Source organism: Hippocampus guttulatus, chromosome 7 (assembly GCF_054856545.1).
Source record: "Hippocampus guttulatus isolate MCC_2025c chromosome 7, RoL_Hgut_1.0, whole genome shotgun sequence".
NCBI classification, from domain to species: Eukaryota; Metazoa; Chordata; class Actinopteri; order Syngnathiformes; family Syngnathidae; genus Hippocampus; species Hippocampus guttulatus.
The window spans coordinates 17,151,056-17,170,153 of record NC_141267.1 but is presented as its reverse complement, the minus strand read 5'-3'; the positions used below and the strand labels follow the sequence as shown (position 1 = coordinate 17,170,153).

General features: G+C 42.0%; 1 protein-coding gene across 1 annotated transcript in view; it reads left to right on the top strand.

The window, feature by feature from the left end:
* trabd2b (TraB domain containing 2B) overlaps positions 1-13,183 on the top strand; it is a 59,604-nt gene extending 46,421 nt beyond the window's left edge. Inside the window, exons 5-7 of the mRNA XM_086116383.1 lie at positions 8,321-8,417; positions 10,505-10,774; positions 11,373-13,183. Of these exons, the coding sequence (XP_085972509.1) occupies positions 8,321-8,417; positions 10,505-10,774; positions 11,373-11,580 (575 nt within the window). The 3' untranslated portion in view covers positions 11,581-13,183. The remainder of the gene's footprint in view (positions 1-8,320; positions 8,418-10,504; positions 10,775-11,372) is intronic.
* Positions 13,184-19,098: the final 5,915 nt, after the last annotated feature.

The window sequence follows — 19,098 nt, the reverse complement described above, 5'->3', positions numbered from 1 at the left end:
TGGAAAAAAAAAAACATTTTAAAAACATGCGTAGGCGGTGGTTACTCAGCTCGGGCGGCACCAATTTTAGTTTCCTGCCAAGCCCTCAGACATGATTTGTGTAGCTGTAATTTTATTTTATTTATTTTTTTACAGATTCTTATGTTTTGCAAGTTAGTCGGCCATAATATTGGAAAGACTTGTCACTTCGTGTCGTCAACAACATTCAGATGGTACTTCTTTACAGTGCTTAATTTACACTTTATCATTACGTGCTGGCTCACCTCAATAACAGACGAATCTGAGAACGTATTGAACGGATCAGGCAAAACACAAATAATGCAGGGAACGGGGGTTGCTTGCACTGTTAAATTATTTTTAAAATTAATTTTAAAAAAGCAAGCACAGGGAAAAAAAACAATAATCCTGCGATGCCTTATGGCACAAGTGTCAAAATCAAGGCCCAAAGCCCAGATCCGGCCCGCTATGTCATTTTATGTGGTCCGCCAAAGCAAATCATGTGTGTCAACTTCCATAATCCTTGCTAAAATCTGTATAAAATGTCAAATTGTCACATATAAATAAATAATATTGAGATTTTATATAATATATATTAAAAAAAAATAATATATACTGTATTTATTTTATACAATAATTTTGTGACCGTTTGCACTCACTTGAGCGATAATTGAACAAACTATTGTAGTTGACTGCTTTCAAAACTAGTAATCCATCAATTTATTGTGTTACAAGTAATAACACGATGAGATGATGTCATAACGGCCCTCCGATGGAAGACGTAATTCCAAAGTGGCCCGCGACAGAAATGAGTTTGACACCCCTGCCTTATGGTATGAGCGATTTTTTTTTAGTACTATTTGGCAGCTCACACAAAATCATCAGCCATTTAGTTGAAAGAAAACAATTTGTCCCCCGCCCAAAAAATCAGCTTCAAGCCGGTTTATACAACTGCTTGTGTCAGTTTCATGTCAAACTAAACATAAAACAAAGAGAATTACAATTTGTCGATTTAAAACAACCACACATTGCCTCTGGAAAGTCTGTTTTGTTTGGCAACAAACAATGCAAAATGGATGTGCTAGCAATTTAGCATGTTACTTTGTTGTTTCTGCCAATGGAAAAAATAATAATAATAATCCTCCATAGCGAGTAGCCAAGTAAGAACCGCGCAGTGGAAAAGAAGGATTTGATTGCTGGCTTCTCCTTGTCTATGCGCTATTTCCACTGTCATCATTATTTAATGGTGACCAACGAAAGGCATGGAAAGACGTGTGAATGTCCTCTCACACCACCAGGGCCAAACAGGAAAGAAGCACACTTTCCACTTTCACTTCCTGCCTTCTTCCTTACGTTGTCTCTCATGCACTAGCACAAAATTGCGTTTGGATAAGCAGCGTCTTGTTCTTTGTGGCGTGCAGCAGGACCTCGTTTGCCAGCTCTCAGGCTGCCGCCTTATTGAAAACATCCCGTGGAATTTCCTGACGCGGCCGCAAGCCGAGACGCCGCTCCGCACAGTCGCCGTACGTGTATGCCGGCGAGGCCGGTCATGTGATGCGCGCGCATTGCCAGGAAGAGTTGGCGCTCTCCAAAATACACATGTAGGTTTGTTTGTTTGAGCCACTTTCATTTCCCTTCCTAAGAGCTGATTTTTGGAGTCAAAGCTCTGCCATGCTGACTTGCAGGGGGACCATCATGAGGGTGCTTATAAAGGACGTCAATTAGCAATGGATTTGCTAATTCATCATGAGCTGGCCCGGTCCCGTTCGCCCGTGAATAGATTAATACGCAGATATGTTTTGTTTTTGTTTTTTTACTAATTCATTAAATTTTTTTTTCTTAAACCCTTTCTGGGACAGCAGTTACTACAGTGGACAGCTTATCATGTGATCAGGTTACAGGGTGCATGAAAGGGTTAAAAACCACTGACGGCCATTTCAGAGCATTTTGTGTTCAATGATTACACTGACACTGAATCTACCAAAATAAACAATCCTCTATTTCACTCTTCTGCCTTTTTCTGTGCTTTTATAATCAGCTGTAGAACCAAGACGGTTTTTAAAAATGTGCTGATCTCATGTGTGTGGGGCGTTGCTTCCATCTACTGGCGGGTGTGCATCACTAAAGTTGTTTGCAAGCTTGCCTGCGTGGGTTTTCTCTGGGTACTGCGGTTTCTTCCCACATTCCAAAAACATGCATGGCAGGTTAATGGAACACTCGTCCCTTGGTGTGAGTGTCAGTGTGGATGGTTGTTCGTCTCTGAGTGCCCTGCGACTGGCTGGCAACCGGTTCAGGGTGTCCCCCGCCTACTGCCCGAAGACGGCTGGGATAGGCTCCAGCATGCCCCGCGACCCTTGTGAGGATAAAGCGGATCGGAAAATGAATGGATGGATGGACTATTAATACATATTGATACTCCAGGAGCACCACAATAAGTTTGAATATCATGGAAAACGTTGATTTCAGCAGTTGAATCAAAAAAAAAAATCAAAATTCACTACACACACAGTGAAGAAAAAAAAATCTGGATTCCATTTCCAAAAATGTCCATAATTATATTATACAGCTAACAAAAATCCCAAACGAAGCATTTTTAAGAAAGGTTAAATAAAGCTAGCGTTGTGTCAAAAACCCATGTTCAGATTTGATCAGTGTCATATTTTTTTCCCACCAATCAATGTTCACTTTTTGACTTCAACTACTGAAACACATTTTTTTTACCATATCGCAATTCATTGAGGCGCACATGTCAATAATATATATATTTTTAATGTTTGTCTTGACATCAAAATATCCCTTTTCGCATCACTTTACGTACAAAATCATCATGGGAACACGCTCTCATGCGGGCACGCATGCCACTCGTCTTTGTCATGCTTTAGTGCGAGCGCGTTTGCTTTTCTCAGCCTCTCTCCACGTCTGTTTGCCTTTCTTTCTCCGCTCCGAGTTCATCTTTCATTCCTCACTTCCGCGTCTCGCTGCTTTCAGCGGCTAAAGAGATGATCAAATCAAATCAAATAGAAAGTCTACACTTGGCGGGGGGTTGGGGGGAGATAAATCTCTGCCTACATCCTAAACTCTGCTTACATTAGAATACGTTTGCAGGCTCCCAAGAGCATGTAGCAGCAGGTGGCGCCATACAACCTGACCTTAACCCTTCCGGGGACGGCGGTTACGACAGTGGACGGCTTCTCATGTTATCAGGTTACAGGCTACATGCAAAAAGAGAATTCTGGGAACGTTTTCAGAAGTGTAGTATAAATATTCCTTTTTTTTTTTGTATCGCCACTTCAAAGGTACTTATAAATAAAATGTAATATTATGATTATTATTACTTGTCAATGACAGAACTCGTGTGCGGACATGACATGAGTGTCGCCATGTTGACTTTTACGAAACCGATAACATCACCGACTTGTCTGAAACTTTCCAAAAACGTTATGTAATCACGGACACACCTTGTAAGCGTACCTAACAGAAGGAATGCTGTTATTGGTGAGGTTCTTCTTCTCATTCTCTTCCCCGAGCAAGATCATGTTTTGCTTTTTCACGCGGTAATTGTGCGTTCATGCGAGTGGCGTCACGATTCGAAGCCACTTTTCTCCTTTCAAGCGTTCCCCTCCCTTTGGCCACCGTTCAAAACCAACAAGGGTAATTTGTGGTTTCATCTTGTCATCGATTTTATCGCTGTAAGCAGACAAGTGTGTTGTTTTCAAATGATCTCTCAAATGTTGCCATCGGGAGTTTGAACGTCTTCATTCAGGGTGTGAATTCATTTCAATGGCTCGTTTTTTATTTTTAATTGCACGTTATAGCGCCGACTGCAACCTGTGTGTGTAGAAGTCAGCTTTGACACTAGACGGGAGACTCGGCATTCAAATTCATCTCAGGGACTGTTTGCATGCCATGCAGGTGCTGCGGTTTTGGCTCACAACTGAATTTTGCAGCTCGGCTTTTTAATGTTCAATGGGTGAAGGGCAGTTGCTAATCCCAAATTTATTGTTATTAAATCAAATCAATGCAGCTCCTTCGCGCGCTCACATGTGCAAGCGATTAGCACTAAAAGTGCATCATGTGTTCGCTCGGGTCCCGCAAAGAAATGCTCCATGCCTTGCCTGCTTCAAGATTCTTGGCCTCGATTCAAACAGAAGAAAATGATTACGAAAATACAGACATGAAATCAACGTTCGTGGCCACGGTACACAACCGCACGCTTACATACCTGCATGCTTTTATCTCATGCTTGGTAGCCTTGCGACAAACACAGACACACACACACACACACACGCAGCAATACAAAACTGCTGTTGAGGGGAAAAAAACAAAAACAAAACAGAAATAAACTGCCGGCGAGGCTTTCATTAAGGGAAATAAGAGAATCATTTGGAACTTCCATGACTAATAAACTGCAACTTTCATTAGCAAGTGCGGCAGTGTGTGCGTGTGTGTGTGCGTGCGTGTGTTCGTCAAAGAGTCAAACAGCTGTTCCTCATACTCTTTTCGTCCCAACAGGGAAATACTGCGGCTGAGAGGAAAAATAAAATAGAAAAGAAAAAAAAAGCAAACAACGGGGGCGTGTTTTGTTTTTCTTCAATCATGGCGCTAAACGTTATCGGCTTTCCTCTCGTGGGAGATGATTACATTCTGCAGCAGCAACAAAATGGAGTATTTCAAGGAGACATGTGGATTTTATTTTTATTTTTTTACAAGCTAAAATTGCTCCCCAAGTGTCTGAATAAAAAGTTTGACTTTCGTCTGCGAAAACACACAAAGGATAAAGAATCGAAGCACATTTTGATTTCAGGCAAATGCGCAGTATGGCTTTCGGCACCGCCACGATTGAGGGCGGAGCTACGGCAACGCAAAAGCTACTCAAGCGTTGCCCACTTAGTGACTTTTCCACTTTGTCACCAAACTGCAGAAGGAAACTTTTATTTTGTGAGGCAGATCCATGAACACATCCACCCCCCCCCCCCCCCACCCCACACTATGACAATTTAGCCAAGCATTTTTTATGCAGAAGATGCAAATCTGTGCTCACTCTCTGGCTCTTCTAACTTTTTCTGAATGTTCCAAACGGCTCGTTCACACGCATTTTTAGAAATGGGTCGCCCAGCAGGTGGCTAACTTGGTTGTCTAAATTCGCACTTGATGCGCGGGCAGGCATTCAAGTCTTTTGTTGATGTTGAGCTGGGAAACCATGCGTGTCCAAATATGGTCAATTTCCTTCTGTTTTCAAATATTCTTGGTCTATCCCCTTGTCATCTGCTATTTTTCACACGATTAACCAACTACAAATGTTGCTAAATGATTTTAGAGTGTTGGCTAACTCAAGCAAAATTAAAAGTTGTGATTTTAATTTGAATTCCCCCCACAGTTTGATGTCCGCTTTAAATCCCGTTGAACCAGGCCGGCCTCTCATATAATCTTTCAGGGCCTCGCAAGTGGCCGGAACATAAAACAGAAACCGAATGTGAGCAGCCGTCACTCACGAGTCCCTTAGCATCGGTGCAACAGAGACAGTCAGACGGACGATGTGCTGCATTCATAGGAAGTGAAGTCATTATGGAGATGAGGAATGAGCGCGGGGGGTGGGGGGGGTCCTGAGGAGAAGTGATCCAGATTCTCCTAGCAGGACTGAAAGGTGGAATTTACCATTTTAATCTGAAGCACCGCGGGTAGTCTGGCACCGCTCCATCGAGCGAAAAGTGATTTATAAAAGGTGGTCAAAGGGTAGCGCTAGATTCACAGCAAGGTGCGCCCACGATGGCCAGGTTGAAATCTTTGAGGCACAGGCAAAAGAGTACGCGTACATCACCGGGGCGAGACGGTGAGGGCGGGGAAAAAAATGACCGCGTGGAAGGAGAAACCCATGCAGACGCTTCCATTTGAGGTCAGCGACTGTTTTTTCACTCACCGCACGTTGCAGATGAATTGAAACAATCTGAGAGGCTTCTGGGATCATTGTGTTCTGCTGCGTGATGAAAAACATGCCTCCGGGGATATGTGGGGAGCTTCGGGGAGTCTCTGAAAAATAAGCCGACATACATACGTCAACGCACGCTGACCACAACGTCACACCTCCACAAGATCATGAGTTGGATTTCAAAATGAGACGTGAAGTTGTGATTGACACTGCCAGAGTTGTATTCATTCTCGCAGACAACATTAAAAAGTGGTGTTATTTTTCCATATCCTACACAGTGCCACCCAACGATGGCACAAAATACTCATGGATTAAATAAATTGATAGCTGTCATGTTCGATTACATATTTGATTAAAAGTCATTCACTGGTGATGGGATCTTTCAATTCATTGTTCCATCCACTTTACTGTAATTGTGGACCACAAAGCATTTAAAATGGAGACGATCATAAACCATCAGCACCAAGCATCTCACATGTACACAATCATGAACCCGTTACATGGACGTCATTCGGTCGCTTCATGATGATTCATCTTTAACAAACCACCTTCACGCGAGGCTCATCCATATTATAAGCTAGCGTACTAGCCTGACAATTAAGCTAGCACAACTTAACTAGCACTTTAGATAAACAGTATTAAGACATAAAACTCACGTTTTGGCAACTACACACAACAATTTTTGCTCGTAAAATTCGAACAGGAAAGTCGACTCCTCGGGCTATTGGTAGCTGAATCGGGAGACGAGCGGAAACACTTTCATCTATGACTGCACAAGAAGCGCATTGAAGAACAGCCAACAAAACAGGACGTCCGTTTCATACGCAGAAAAAAACCCACTTTCAATGAATTCAACCAAACAACAAGACTCCATTCAATGGTACCAATGTCATACTTTATTGCTTTGCGCTGACACACCCACACAAAAAAAAAAGTGAGTAAACAAGATTTTCAGCAAATCTGCAACTTAGCAACTGCTGAACCGTGAATATGCTGAGGTTCACTTTTTGCTTAACTCATCGGTAGAATCTCACATTCACATCGGATATCCACAATGACTCGACGGACTATGACATGTTAGATCCAACTTCAACATGATCCCAATTTTCAGTTTCTGGCCTCTTCTTGTGAATGTCACTTAGGGCTGGGGTCACAAACGAAATCCCCATGAGAAAGATCTTATCAGATCTCGCCTCCTCTCCCTACCAAGCACTTTCTAATTTTTATCCTGCCAAGAGCAACACGCAACGTCTTTTTCTTTGACTTGGTCAGGAACAGCGGACTGATGACTATGGCGCAGGGGAGGAGGTGTTGACTAAAATGCCAGGGTGAAGCTCTGATTTTTTTTTTTTTTAAAGGTGATTGAGTGTGGGGTTGAACAAACAAGAGGTGTGTTGTTTGGCGAAGTGAGGTCACACAGATGATCTGATTGATAAGACGCTTTTGATCCGCTTGGGGGCGGAGGCCGACATATTGGATGTGCGGGTGATGGAATCATATGAGGGGGCAGGGGAGCATGGGGTGGCGGGGGCTGATGGCAGGAGAGACAACAGGTCGAGTGTCAACAACTAGCATTGTTTGGAAGCAGGTTTGCACTTGATCTGGCTTTGCTATGTTCCGAAAGGGAGCATGAGTACATGAGCCAGTATTAATCTGGACAAAGAAGCACAAATCTAAAAAAAAAAAAGAAAATACTATCAAGGCCAAGCTACTTTGAATTTAAAAAAAAAAATCATACTTCAGTCAAGAAAAGTGGGACATTTGGGGGGGGGGATGTTGAGAAAATTGTGGTATTTTGGGGCGGGGGGTTTGCTTCAGGAAAAAGTCACGTTTAAGGGAAAAAGTCAAGATTAGAAAATTGTTTAAAAAGTAGGAAATAGTAAGAAAATTAGTAAGAAAAAGTAAGAAATTATTTTTTTAAAAGTGGTATTTTACTATAAGTGGAATTTTTCATAGGGGGACTCTATTTTTGAGGGGGATAAAAACAAGAATCACTTTTTTTTTCCCCAAGATGAAAATAATGGCATATTTGTGGAAACTAGTGTAATCTTACAAAAATGAATTCGTAAATATTTGAGGGGAGGGGGCTGCATATTAAAATAAATAAAACAACAAATAAATACATAAATAAATAACATCCAATCTTTCGGGGGGAACAAAATATATCACGGGACAAAGTTCTAATGAGTATAAAATATTTTTATACCAGAAAAAATTTCATCAATTAAAAATAAGAAATAATAATGCTAATTTTAAAAAGTATTCTTCTTTTAGATTGATTTATGTGTGGTAGTGGTAAGTTTTGTATGAGCCTCACTGTAAACAAACGACTAAAAATGCCTTTCTTATACTTGGTCTAGTCCTGACTCTGTCCTGGCTCGGCCCATTTTCATTCAGGTCATTTCCTGGGGAACCACAGCGTGCTGGACATCCTCCGAAAAGACGGCTACGTGATCGATCACGTGACGCCTGATGACCAGCAGCCTGTGACATTGTGAGTATGCAGTTGAAGAGGGAAAAAAATGACCCATTTGGTTCTGCAAAAAGACTTAGCAATGGTAATTGAAACCCGGGGAAAAAAAATAAAGCGGAATGTGCCTGGTGTCTCTCAACGTTAACAGTAAAATGTATTGAAGTGCAGTGCAAACAATGTCCAAATGGAGGTTTCAAAACTAAACAACGCTCGGGAATCCTTTGATACTTCAGCGAGTCACTCCCTCCCTTCCCTCCCGTCTCCTCGGTGGCGTGCTGCCAGCCTCGCATGGCTGTGCTCGGCAGCCACTGGTACCGTGATACAAACAGTCCCGTGCATACGCGTGTATGAAAGTGAACACGGCGGAGGGGCGCCAAAAAGCAACGCAGAGTCCCAGTGCTTGTTCAGTCTATGTTTTCACGATGATATATATACAAACACACAGACACACACGCCCCCTGGCCATCATATTGTACATACACAGTATACACATGAAGCTTCGTGTACCGGACTGTGAGTATCTATTTCTATTACTGTTAAAATAAAAAGGGGTCAAATTTAACTCAAAAATAGTGTCAGTCCTCCACATGGATCCATCCATTTAGGCCAGGGGTGGGCAATTATTTTCCCGGGGGGGCCAAATGAGAAGCAGAAAATATTGTGGAGGGCCGGGCCAAAAGTTAGAAATAGAAATAGAAAATAAAGAAGATAGCACAATGTCTTTGTATGCCAGTAATAATGTAACATTCTCCTCCACCATCACACTCAGCACCGGTTCTCCTCGAGGATGTGTACTGAGCCCCCTGTTGTTCACGCTCTATACATTTGACTGCTCTCAGACTCTTATTAGCGGTCCAGTTTGCGGAAAGTTTTTAACATGATAACAATCAAACCATTCTAGGAAATGTTCATTTACTCGAGCCACAAGCAATTCACTCTGAGCATGGAAATTGCCAGAATCGGACTGAGTAAGAATCGCTTTCTTGTTTTTCAAAGTCTCGTAGATTTGAGTCTTTCCGACTCCAGGCGTCTCCTGAATGTTTCGTACTTTGTTACCCGCTTTGTTTAATCAGATACATATCACCTTCCCTTCCATGGTCATTACTCTCTCCCTCTTTCTTCGTCTTCCCCTCCCTCCCTGTGCTCTGCAACTTGAAGTAACTGCGCCACCTGGTGTTGAAATACCTGTCATTACAAGTCCAAACGAAATTAATGCAATCAAACCTTAATTGTGCACCAATCTTCGGCGGGCCGGATTAAAAAGACCAACGGACCGGATCCGGCCCGCGGGCCGTAGTTTGCCCACCCCTGATTTAGGCGATTCTGAACTCCATTGCAAATTCCAACCAGAAACAGAACTCCTACCATCTGCTGTGTACAGATGTGGGCTGACAAGTGTACTGTTGACCGTGGTCACGCGCTCACACAACCGCATAGCCGGCGAAAAAGGCACAATGCAAGGTGCCGCGACGAGGCAACAAGACACGACGCAGGAGAGCTGTTTACGAGTGTCGCTCTCCTCAATGGTGAGGGATGCTGTGACGGACAGGGCCAGCATCGCCGCGCTGGCTTACAGGCTTGCGGGGAAGCCAGGCCACAAACCTGGAGCTATCATCACCCCGACCGACCAAGCCATCAAAAATGCCGCATGGAAGCTTTTTAGAGGCCGTAAAAGTAGAAAAACAGCTTGTTGAAGACATTTCAACTTTATGACACGGGCGGGAAGGGCTGCAGGAAATCCCAAGATGAGCATCACGTAAACTCGAGTGGCTTTTCAGACACAATAGAAGGAGCGCGGATTATTTTGCATGTGTTACTGCATTATCTTGACCTTCTCGGTCTGCTGTTAAATGAATCAAAGGTTGTGTGTTTTGAGGAGCTTCATGTGCAATGCGTATTGGAAAGAAGAGGAAAGAAAATAAATACAAGTAATGGCTGGAAGTCGAGATATTCAGTTCGGATTGCAAAAATCATTCCTGCGATTCAGAGGAAACTCACAGTTTGAACATCACCTGTTTCGGGATGCTGGTCGATTGTTCACCATTTTCCCAGAACAAATAATGGAAATAATTGAGTTCAATAAACAAAGTTAGGTGTCTATTCAACAGTCAACCAGACAGCGAGCCAACCGGGGGCACGAGCATGGCTCCTCCCACCAGTCTGCCGACCAGTTCGGGCGAGGCGGCACTAGACGAGCCGAGTAGCATGCCTGGCATTGGCGAGGAGGAGGAGGAGGAAGAGGAGCTGACTCACATCCTGCAGCCGGACAGCCTGAGCCAGCTGGAGGAGTTCGGACGGCACAAGCGTGGTCGAAAAGTTCACCGAGGCCATGGGAGGCCCCGCCTCTTCAGTGACCTCTGGGTTCGCTTTGGGGACGGGTGAGGATTGCACTTGCACAGTCAGTGATAGCTAATAAGTGTGCCGTGGGAATTTATCCAGTTCCACCTGACTGGTTTGAATTTTAAATTTGTTTTAGTTTGAAAAAGTGTGCAGTAAACCCTATTGTGGCCTAAAGGTTCGCGGTTCCGCTCTTTTGCTGATTATTCGAGCCGCTTATCCTCACGAAGGTCAATCAACTCTTTTGTTGGTCTAACTCTCATTTTTATCGGGTGCAATTTCACTTTGAACCACTAGATGGTGAAACACGTATTTAGCTTGAGAAGTCCTGTTTTTCAGCACAACCTAATTTTTGTTGCAAATCAAATCCTGCATTTTACGCCTACAGAATGCAATGCATGCTTGCATTGTACATTGACAAAAAGAACAAATAACTGCTCTGCCCCAAGATCGCAGAAGGTACAGTTAAACTTGCTTTTTAGCCAAGGATTTGTGGGTATTACAGAAAGCTCAGAAAATAACTTAAAAACACAAAACACAACCTTGAATTAATTTGTCAACAGCAAACCACAAATTGCCACGTATCCACTGTAAAATAAACCCAAAATCTACTAAGCCTTTGCGTTTCCTGTCTTGCAGCACCGCCTTGCCCCCTAACGTGAGGATCATCAATGGTTATGTGACAGTAGCGCCCCTGCTGACCCGCCCGGAGGACCGCGTCACGGCTCCGCCTTCCTCCACGCCGTCCGGCCCCACCTCGGCGCAGCCGCCCTCGTGGATCCACAACACACCGTCACTGACGTGCGCGTTCGCCTGGCTGCTGTCGTACGTGCTGCTCAGCTCCTGACCGCCGGGAGCGGAGATGAGCAGGGGTGTAATCTGCCATTGTAAAAAAAATAATAAAAAAAAAGACTACCGCAACGCGCTCAACAGAGAGGCAGGAATGGTCTGGGTGATGCTGCCAAGCCCCTCAAAAAGCTGCCAGGCATGTGGGTTGCACATGTGGGGGTCACACAGTGAGTGGACTGCAAGGGTCCAAAGGCCTTCACACCACAGGGAAGAAAACTCACCGGAGAACTCGCCTATTTGCAGTTGGTGCGGTCGCATGTGGTGACCATTACATCAGTGGATCTCAAACTAGGATCCGGGAGCCACAGTTTGGGGGTCCGCAAAATGATTTGATATCAATTGTGTTTTATTATTTTAAACAAAGTGCCTAAGGGGGACCGGTGCCAATAAAACATAAACCGGGTACTCCTGCCTACTTCAGTTTCGGGACAGATAAACGTACTGATATGATTGTGCCGTATTAGCACATAAAACGAAAGAGATACGAGTGACCTAACTTGAGTTCCAGATCGTAAAAAGAAGAAAAAAAGAGCTTTAAGGTGGTGACTGCCACACCTGGTTGAAGTTTACAGTCAAAGTTAACATCAAACAGAGAAGTGCACCTTGTATATTACAACAACCACACAAATGTGTCTTTAAGCCTGCTAGCTTGATGCAAACAATGTAATGAAAAGCATCAGTCACCCAATGTTGCTACGGCCTGAACGACAAGGATTTTTTTGGGGCCAATTTTAAAATAGTTCATTTTGGCAAAAAAAACAAACAAAAAAAAAAACAAGCAAGCCAATTAATAGGTTATGTCTGACTTATTACCTCTTAAATAACAAATATTTAAACACAAAATGGGCAGCAACAATTAGACAAATAAGGTAACAATGCTCATACATGTTTTGTTTATCATCTGCAAAGAATGATGACCATAGTATAAGCGCAGTTTATTGAGAAGCTGAGATTTCTGCATGAACACTATGTTGGTATATCGGCATTATTTGGCCCCCAGATGGCCATGGCGCATCTAGAAGGAGCAGCACAATGTCCACTGAACTGAAACAAAAAAGTTTCGTTTATTTTTTTATTAAGGATATGACTTTGGTCCCTTTTAAAACGTTGATTTTACTGTGACATTATGACTATCTTGGAACAATATGTGTTGCATGTAAGATTAAAAGCTTTTTATCCCCAAAAATATGAATTTATATTACATTGTATTTTTCTCAAAAATAATAGCCACCTTTCATTTCTGTGCCATTTAAGAGTGCGTGTGGTAGTTACGTTTAACGGATGTTAGAATTATGAGGTGGCCTGTAGGAAAATGTCTCCCTTGTTAAAAAAAAATGGAGACAAAAACGGTGGAGAACTACATTTAAAAATGCTGAATCATCATCATGGACTAATATGGATCTCGAGAATAGATCCTAACAACTCTGTGAGATGAAACGGTCAAAAAGCGCCGCGGTGGGGAGGCGCTCAAGACTTGTGTAAATTGTGCATTTTGTCCATAAATAAATATTGTATATTTATTATTGCTGAAATAAAAAGAGTATATTTTCTTGCTTTTTAAAAAAATAAACTACATAGGAAATAAAGTATTCATGAAAGCTGATCATGTGACCGGAGTTTTCTTTTGCTTTTCATCCTTATGTTGTTGGAGACCAGTTGATTTTGGTGGTGTACTTTGTGGTGTACAAAATGTCTTACATAATTGCTGGGATGTGCAAAAAAATAAAAATAAAAATTGTAGTGTTTATATATTCTCCGAGTAACAATTTAAGTTGAAAAAAGTTCATCCTTGAGACATCCTAGACATTTTGTGCTATTCAGTCTTTTTGACTATGGTGAATAAATATAGGTCACATACATATATCTGAAATGCGATAATCCACGAATGTTCTCTAAAATGCTATGTTACAGCGGCCGGAGTGCCATACAAAAATAAAGTTAACTTCTCAATTACAATTTGGACTGCGAACGTTCAATTTCAAGTGTTCGCCAGATGGCGCTGCTTCCACGCATTTAAGGCTTGCAGCAAATTTCTCACCTTTGACTGCCCGTGCCAAGAAGCGTTTTGTGCATTGCTACTGAAATGTTGAATGAGTGAGTGGGTCACAATTGCAGTTAAACATTTCCTTAAAGGTCAAATAAAGAGTTGAAAAGCAATTTATATAGCTATGGTTTGATTTTAATATAAGGGGAAAAAATCCTGTCATGACGCTTAAGGTGCATGTTTTGAAATGCAAGTTGGAGTAAAACAGGGATGTCAATTACAATGACTGTTTCCCTTGGAGGGCCGTGATGACTGAAACTGTATGGAGGAGTCAAGAATAAAGTTGTATTCATATATTGTTTTAGTAATTTTTATGGGGGGTTTCGTAACAAGAAAATGCTTACAATATGCCACTGATTGATCACATATGAAAATTTGAAATTTTGGTACAGATTTTAGCAGGCATCATGGAAGTTGTCATCTTTGATTTGCTTTTGAGGGCCACTTGAGATGATGTGACGGGCCATATCCGTCCTCCGCGCCTTGAGTTTGATACATGTGGAGTAAAAGAAAACCCACACAAGCATAGAAGAGTACATGCAAAACACGATTTGGATGCCAAACTTCAGCACTCTGAGGCAGATGTGACAATAGTAAATACGGCACTACATGAATGCTTTTCAGCCATCGCTCATCAAAACTGAGCATCAGCATCGTAAATTTCAGTAGTTTTAAGAAATATTTTCGGCTTTTGCAGAAGCCCAGACTGCCGTTTGCTGGCTCACAGACAAAAATGCAAATATAGCAAGTTGCTGTTTGGATTGGAAATAAAACAAAGAATCGCTAATTGATGTCACCAATACCTACAATCAAAAGTGTCTAAAAACAACAACAAAAATGTATTCAAAGCAAATTAAAACACATATTTGACATTTCCCCGTTTGAAATCGAGGCCTGGCGCGAGTTTGAATCGGTTCAGAGGCTGCACTTTGTATTTTCGACACTGAGGGGCGCCATTGCCACACGACAATTTCAGCTCCTTTTGGAGACGGAAAACAGCCAAACACGGAGCGTCGATTGACAACAGCACAGTTCGCGCTTACGAACGGGTTAAGTTTACGTCTCAATAACGGCGCTCCGTCGTAAAACGAGGACCCCCCCCCCCCCCCACCCACCCCGGTTGTGGTTCTGTCCAGTAAGGTAATAATATTTTTACGCAAATTCGACACACTTTGACCAGCAAACCGTTGGCGATGCGCCATTATTAATAAAATATATGTATTTTTTTTTAATATGTTTATTTTAAAATAAGATTTGCAGATGTTGGACTGGGCACACATAACATTTTTTATTATAATATCATAACATGGTGTTATAGAATGTGTTTTTCATGCTTGCCAATATTTTGTTGAAGGTGAAATGCAAGTTTTCCTGAATTGTACAGTATTTCTTTGAGCTGTGTTTACATTGTTACATCAATCATTTAGCTAGTGAAAAGAGAATACAGCTCCATATTTATTTTTGCGGTTGCATTCGGTCAAATATTTTCACCCCTCCTGTGTAATGAAATAACACTGACATTAGAAAAAAGTTAAAGATATTATGCCATTGGAACCACAATTCTAAGCCTCAATCACAGCATAATTATCTTTTCATTTGAAGGAGCTCATAAAATCGTGGCTGCTCTTAAATGTTAGTTGAGTTTGTGTCCAACTGTGAGTCTGACAAAATGTAAACTATAAGGGATAATATTTATGGTCATTTTGAACGAATTAACGAAAGAGTAGGATTATGGGGGCAATCATGAAATCTGCCTAGCAACAATACCGTTTTAGCATTCACATGCAGATTCTGAAGAATTTGTATGTTATATGTCGTTTGGGGACAAATGGGCCGAATCAGTTTGAAATAAATATACAGAGTATATATAATGTTAAGAAATCTAAAGCTAAAAGTGATGTTTTTAATGCAATTTTTATTCAGATATTTTTAAATGCACTGCTTGAGGACAAAAGACCCAAAACACTGCATGGTCAACAGCAAGAGATGGCTTTCTGTGTCTCGAAACCTATTCTTGGCGCTGATTTTAAAAATGTCTTTACTTTTTTTTTTTCTGCCATATCAGTCCGATGAGATATTTTCGGGGGGTTTTCTTGTATTTTAAGTTTGACCTATGAAAGCGTGCCAATAAGTATTACACCCTGCAATGTAATTTACAGCTGTGTGGAGTTCCAGAAAATTATTTCAGCCATTTGTAAACTTAACCATCCATTCATAAATATATTACATATTATTGTTATTATGAAAAAAGTGGGAGCAGATTAATCAGTGCAAAAAATATATATCAAGAAAGTTTAGTATTATCTCTGGTTAAAGAATTTAGCCAAAAATTGTTGACCAGTGACATTAAAGTATGTTGTCATTTTTTTTTATTAAGATCTCAAATTGTAGTTATTTACATTCCTAAGTGGAAAAAGTTTGACTTCATTTTTGACTTCTTAGATTTAACCCCCTCCCCCCACCCCCCATTAAAAAAAAAGTTCACTTTGAAATTCCTCATTCCTGTTCAAAATGGTTAATTGTCAAAAGATGATGAAAAAACAAAGAACCTTCCTTGAGGCGCTTGTCATACCAGAAGCTCATGACTGCTTTTAGAATGAGATGAAACCGCTTTTGCTTTTCTAATGGCATGACAATTCGGTTAGTTTAATAATAGTAATAATATAACAGTATATTATGAAATGATAAGACAAAATAGAAACAAAGTGTAAATCATGAATCTGGATATTATTGTGACCTCCAGGAATTCAACAGCCTCAAATGACGTCGTTTCCATTTGACTGGAACTACCTCCTTCATGTTCATCTGGCGGCGGGAGTAAGCAGAGAGGGGAAAATAATTGAATTAATCTGCACATTGAGCGGTGGAGTAAGAGCAAGCCTGAAGATTTTTTTTCTTTTCCTTTTTTTTTTTCCCCCTCCCCGAACAAACAGCCTTTCCGCCCCATAAGCCGAGACGGGACAATATTTGCCTTCGCTACAATACCATTTTCCCTGAGCTTTGGAGCTGTTGTTTGAGCGGCTGGAGGCCTTGACAGGCTGCTCTCGAGCTTTGACCCTCACTCTGCTGGGGACGCGCCGCCTGCCGCATATAAATAAAAGATTACAGTGGAAAAATCAATTTCTGGGCAAACTCATTAAAAATGCCCCTCACCCTTAAATGATTCTCATTTCCTTCCATTCAACCTGTTCGAGAAACCAACCCTCTCACCCCCCCCTCCCCGCCAACCAAGTCCCGTCTTCTTCTTCATCCGCCCTCCCTGCTGGTAATTACTTGCACAAGTCGTTTGTCGCCCTTTGATTTGCAGCGTTTCACAAATGAAGGTTAAGTTTGTTTAACCGTGCTGGATTTGCCAGTCATGTTAAAGCATATAATGTGGCAGGCCCCTGGTTTCTCCTCACACCTCCCTCATCGGTTACATCTGGGAAGCTGTGGGGCGGGGTGGGGGTGGGGGCTTGGGGGCTTTGCAGGGTCCAAGGTGAAGGCTTATTTGGAAGGAGCCGCAGAGCCATTGATTTCAACAAGAGCAGGGCGAGGAAGTTGTTCCAAAGCACCTCTGCTCAACCGAGTCAATCTTTGCACCCGACTGAAGGATTATTCGTACCTCTCGTCAAAGTCTCAGTTTGCCAAATCGGTGTACATACGTGCAATATAGTCTGATTTTTTTTTTCCAATGAAAATACTTTAACCTTTTCAGGGACAGCGGTTACTGCAGTGGACATCTTATCATGTTATCAGGTTACAGGGTGCATGAAAGCGGTTAAGGAACTCCGTAAGATGCAGTGACATGAGTGGTTCTTTGCAGAGGACAAAGAATATTGCTATATCAGCTGTCAACAGGTCTTTCTATCCGTTGCTTCGAAAACCACAACTTTTGTCACGCCAAGGCCGTGTTAGCACTGTTTGCTAGCATGAAGGGAAGCTGCTGCTGTTGTGAATAAACAATACGTAATTCTCTTTGTTTGGCAGAAAGATTACCGTGACTGCCAATAAAAAGCTGAAACTTGTTTTTTTTTTTTGGTGGACTTGGTGACTATTTGGTGAACTGCTACTCGTTGTGGGTTAAACGATTTGAAAAATTAATCTGAGTCATGCGATTTAATACGCAATCATTTTTCAAGGTCCTCATCCAATGTATCACACATAAGAAATACATTAATCTGTAATACGATAAACAATATTACATCTATTGTAGTTTGGGTCACATATGTTAGGCTTGCACTTTTTGAACCTTTTTTTGAACGGCACTCAATTTGAGGTGTTTCACTGCCGTCAATGGGAATTTTAAACGACGTATGATTGACATCTTATCAAGCTCATTTAAGCAGACTACCTTACCTAATAAGTAACCCAAAGATGACAAAGGCTGAATAAAGAGACCAAAAGCATTCAACTGGACATAACTTCCACTAACAACCCAGGCTAAACTTAGCTTCTCAGGCAAATATTTTAGTCTCTCGGTTGAATTGCATTACTTCAACCTGTTATCTAGACGCTAATTACTAGCTAATAGTGAACAGTGACAAAGCAGGCGATTATCGTACAATAATGACCTCAACACAATGCTATTCTTTGCAGGAAAAAAAAAAAGGTTGGCTTCACAATAGTGAAAGGTAGCACGAGCGTGGCCGTGCTTTCTCGATCGGCAAGGTTGATCGATCCGGCCCCCCGCCCCCCTAAAAAAAGTCGCCGAAGTCAAGGTGAGCCCCCATCGATCCAAAAGACGCTGTTCAGAGCCTTTCAAACGTGCCCCGGCGGCACTGATCTTTGGGATAACACAAGGCAGCCCAACAGGAGACGCTGTCCAATGCTTGCAACGCAAGTGCGTTGGGAGGCAAGGCAGATGATAGCGTACCCCCCCCCCACCCCCTTCCTCTAAGCCGCGCTGTTTGGGGAGCGCCTGCAACTCAAAACTCACGCGTGTTTGTGCAGGATGAGACATTATTCGACTCCATTGTCATGACTCCCTTGAAGACGTGCGGCTCTGCGCTTTTGTGTTGAGCCCGGTGGCCTTGGGGAGGCTCTTCAGGTGCACATGTCAAAAGGCATTGAAATGCACTTGCAAAGAACAGCTCAACTTTTTCAACTGAAAGGGCAAATCGAAAATACCAAAAAAGATTATGGAACTTCCATTACAGATACAGTGACGGACCAAGAGAGAATTGAGTGCAGCAAACAAGAATGAAAATAAGTCATTTGACAAGAATCCGGGCGTCGGCTGGACGCTCAATATGAGACCTTTAGAGCAGGGGTGTCAAACTCATTTTTGTCGTTGGCCACATCGCGGTTAGGGTTTCCTTCGGAGGGCCAATTGTGACTGAAGTTCACAGTGTGAAGCCAAATATACGTATGGTTGTCTCAGATTACAAACAACAACACAACAACAACAACAAATCTAAGGAAAGACTACTTTTGAAATCGGGGACCGGTAATAATGTTACATTCGTTTTTAAAAATCTTTTCTAATGTTAA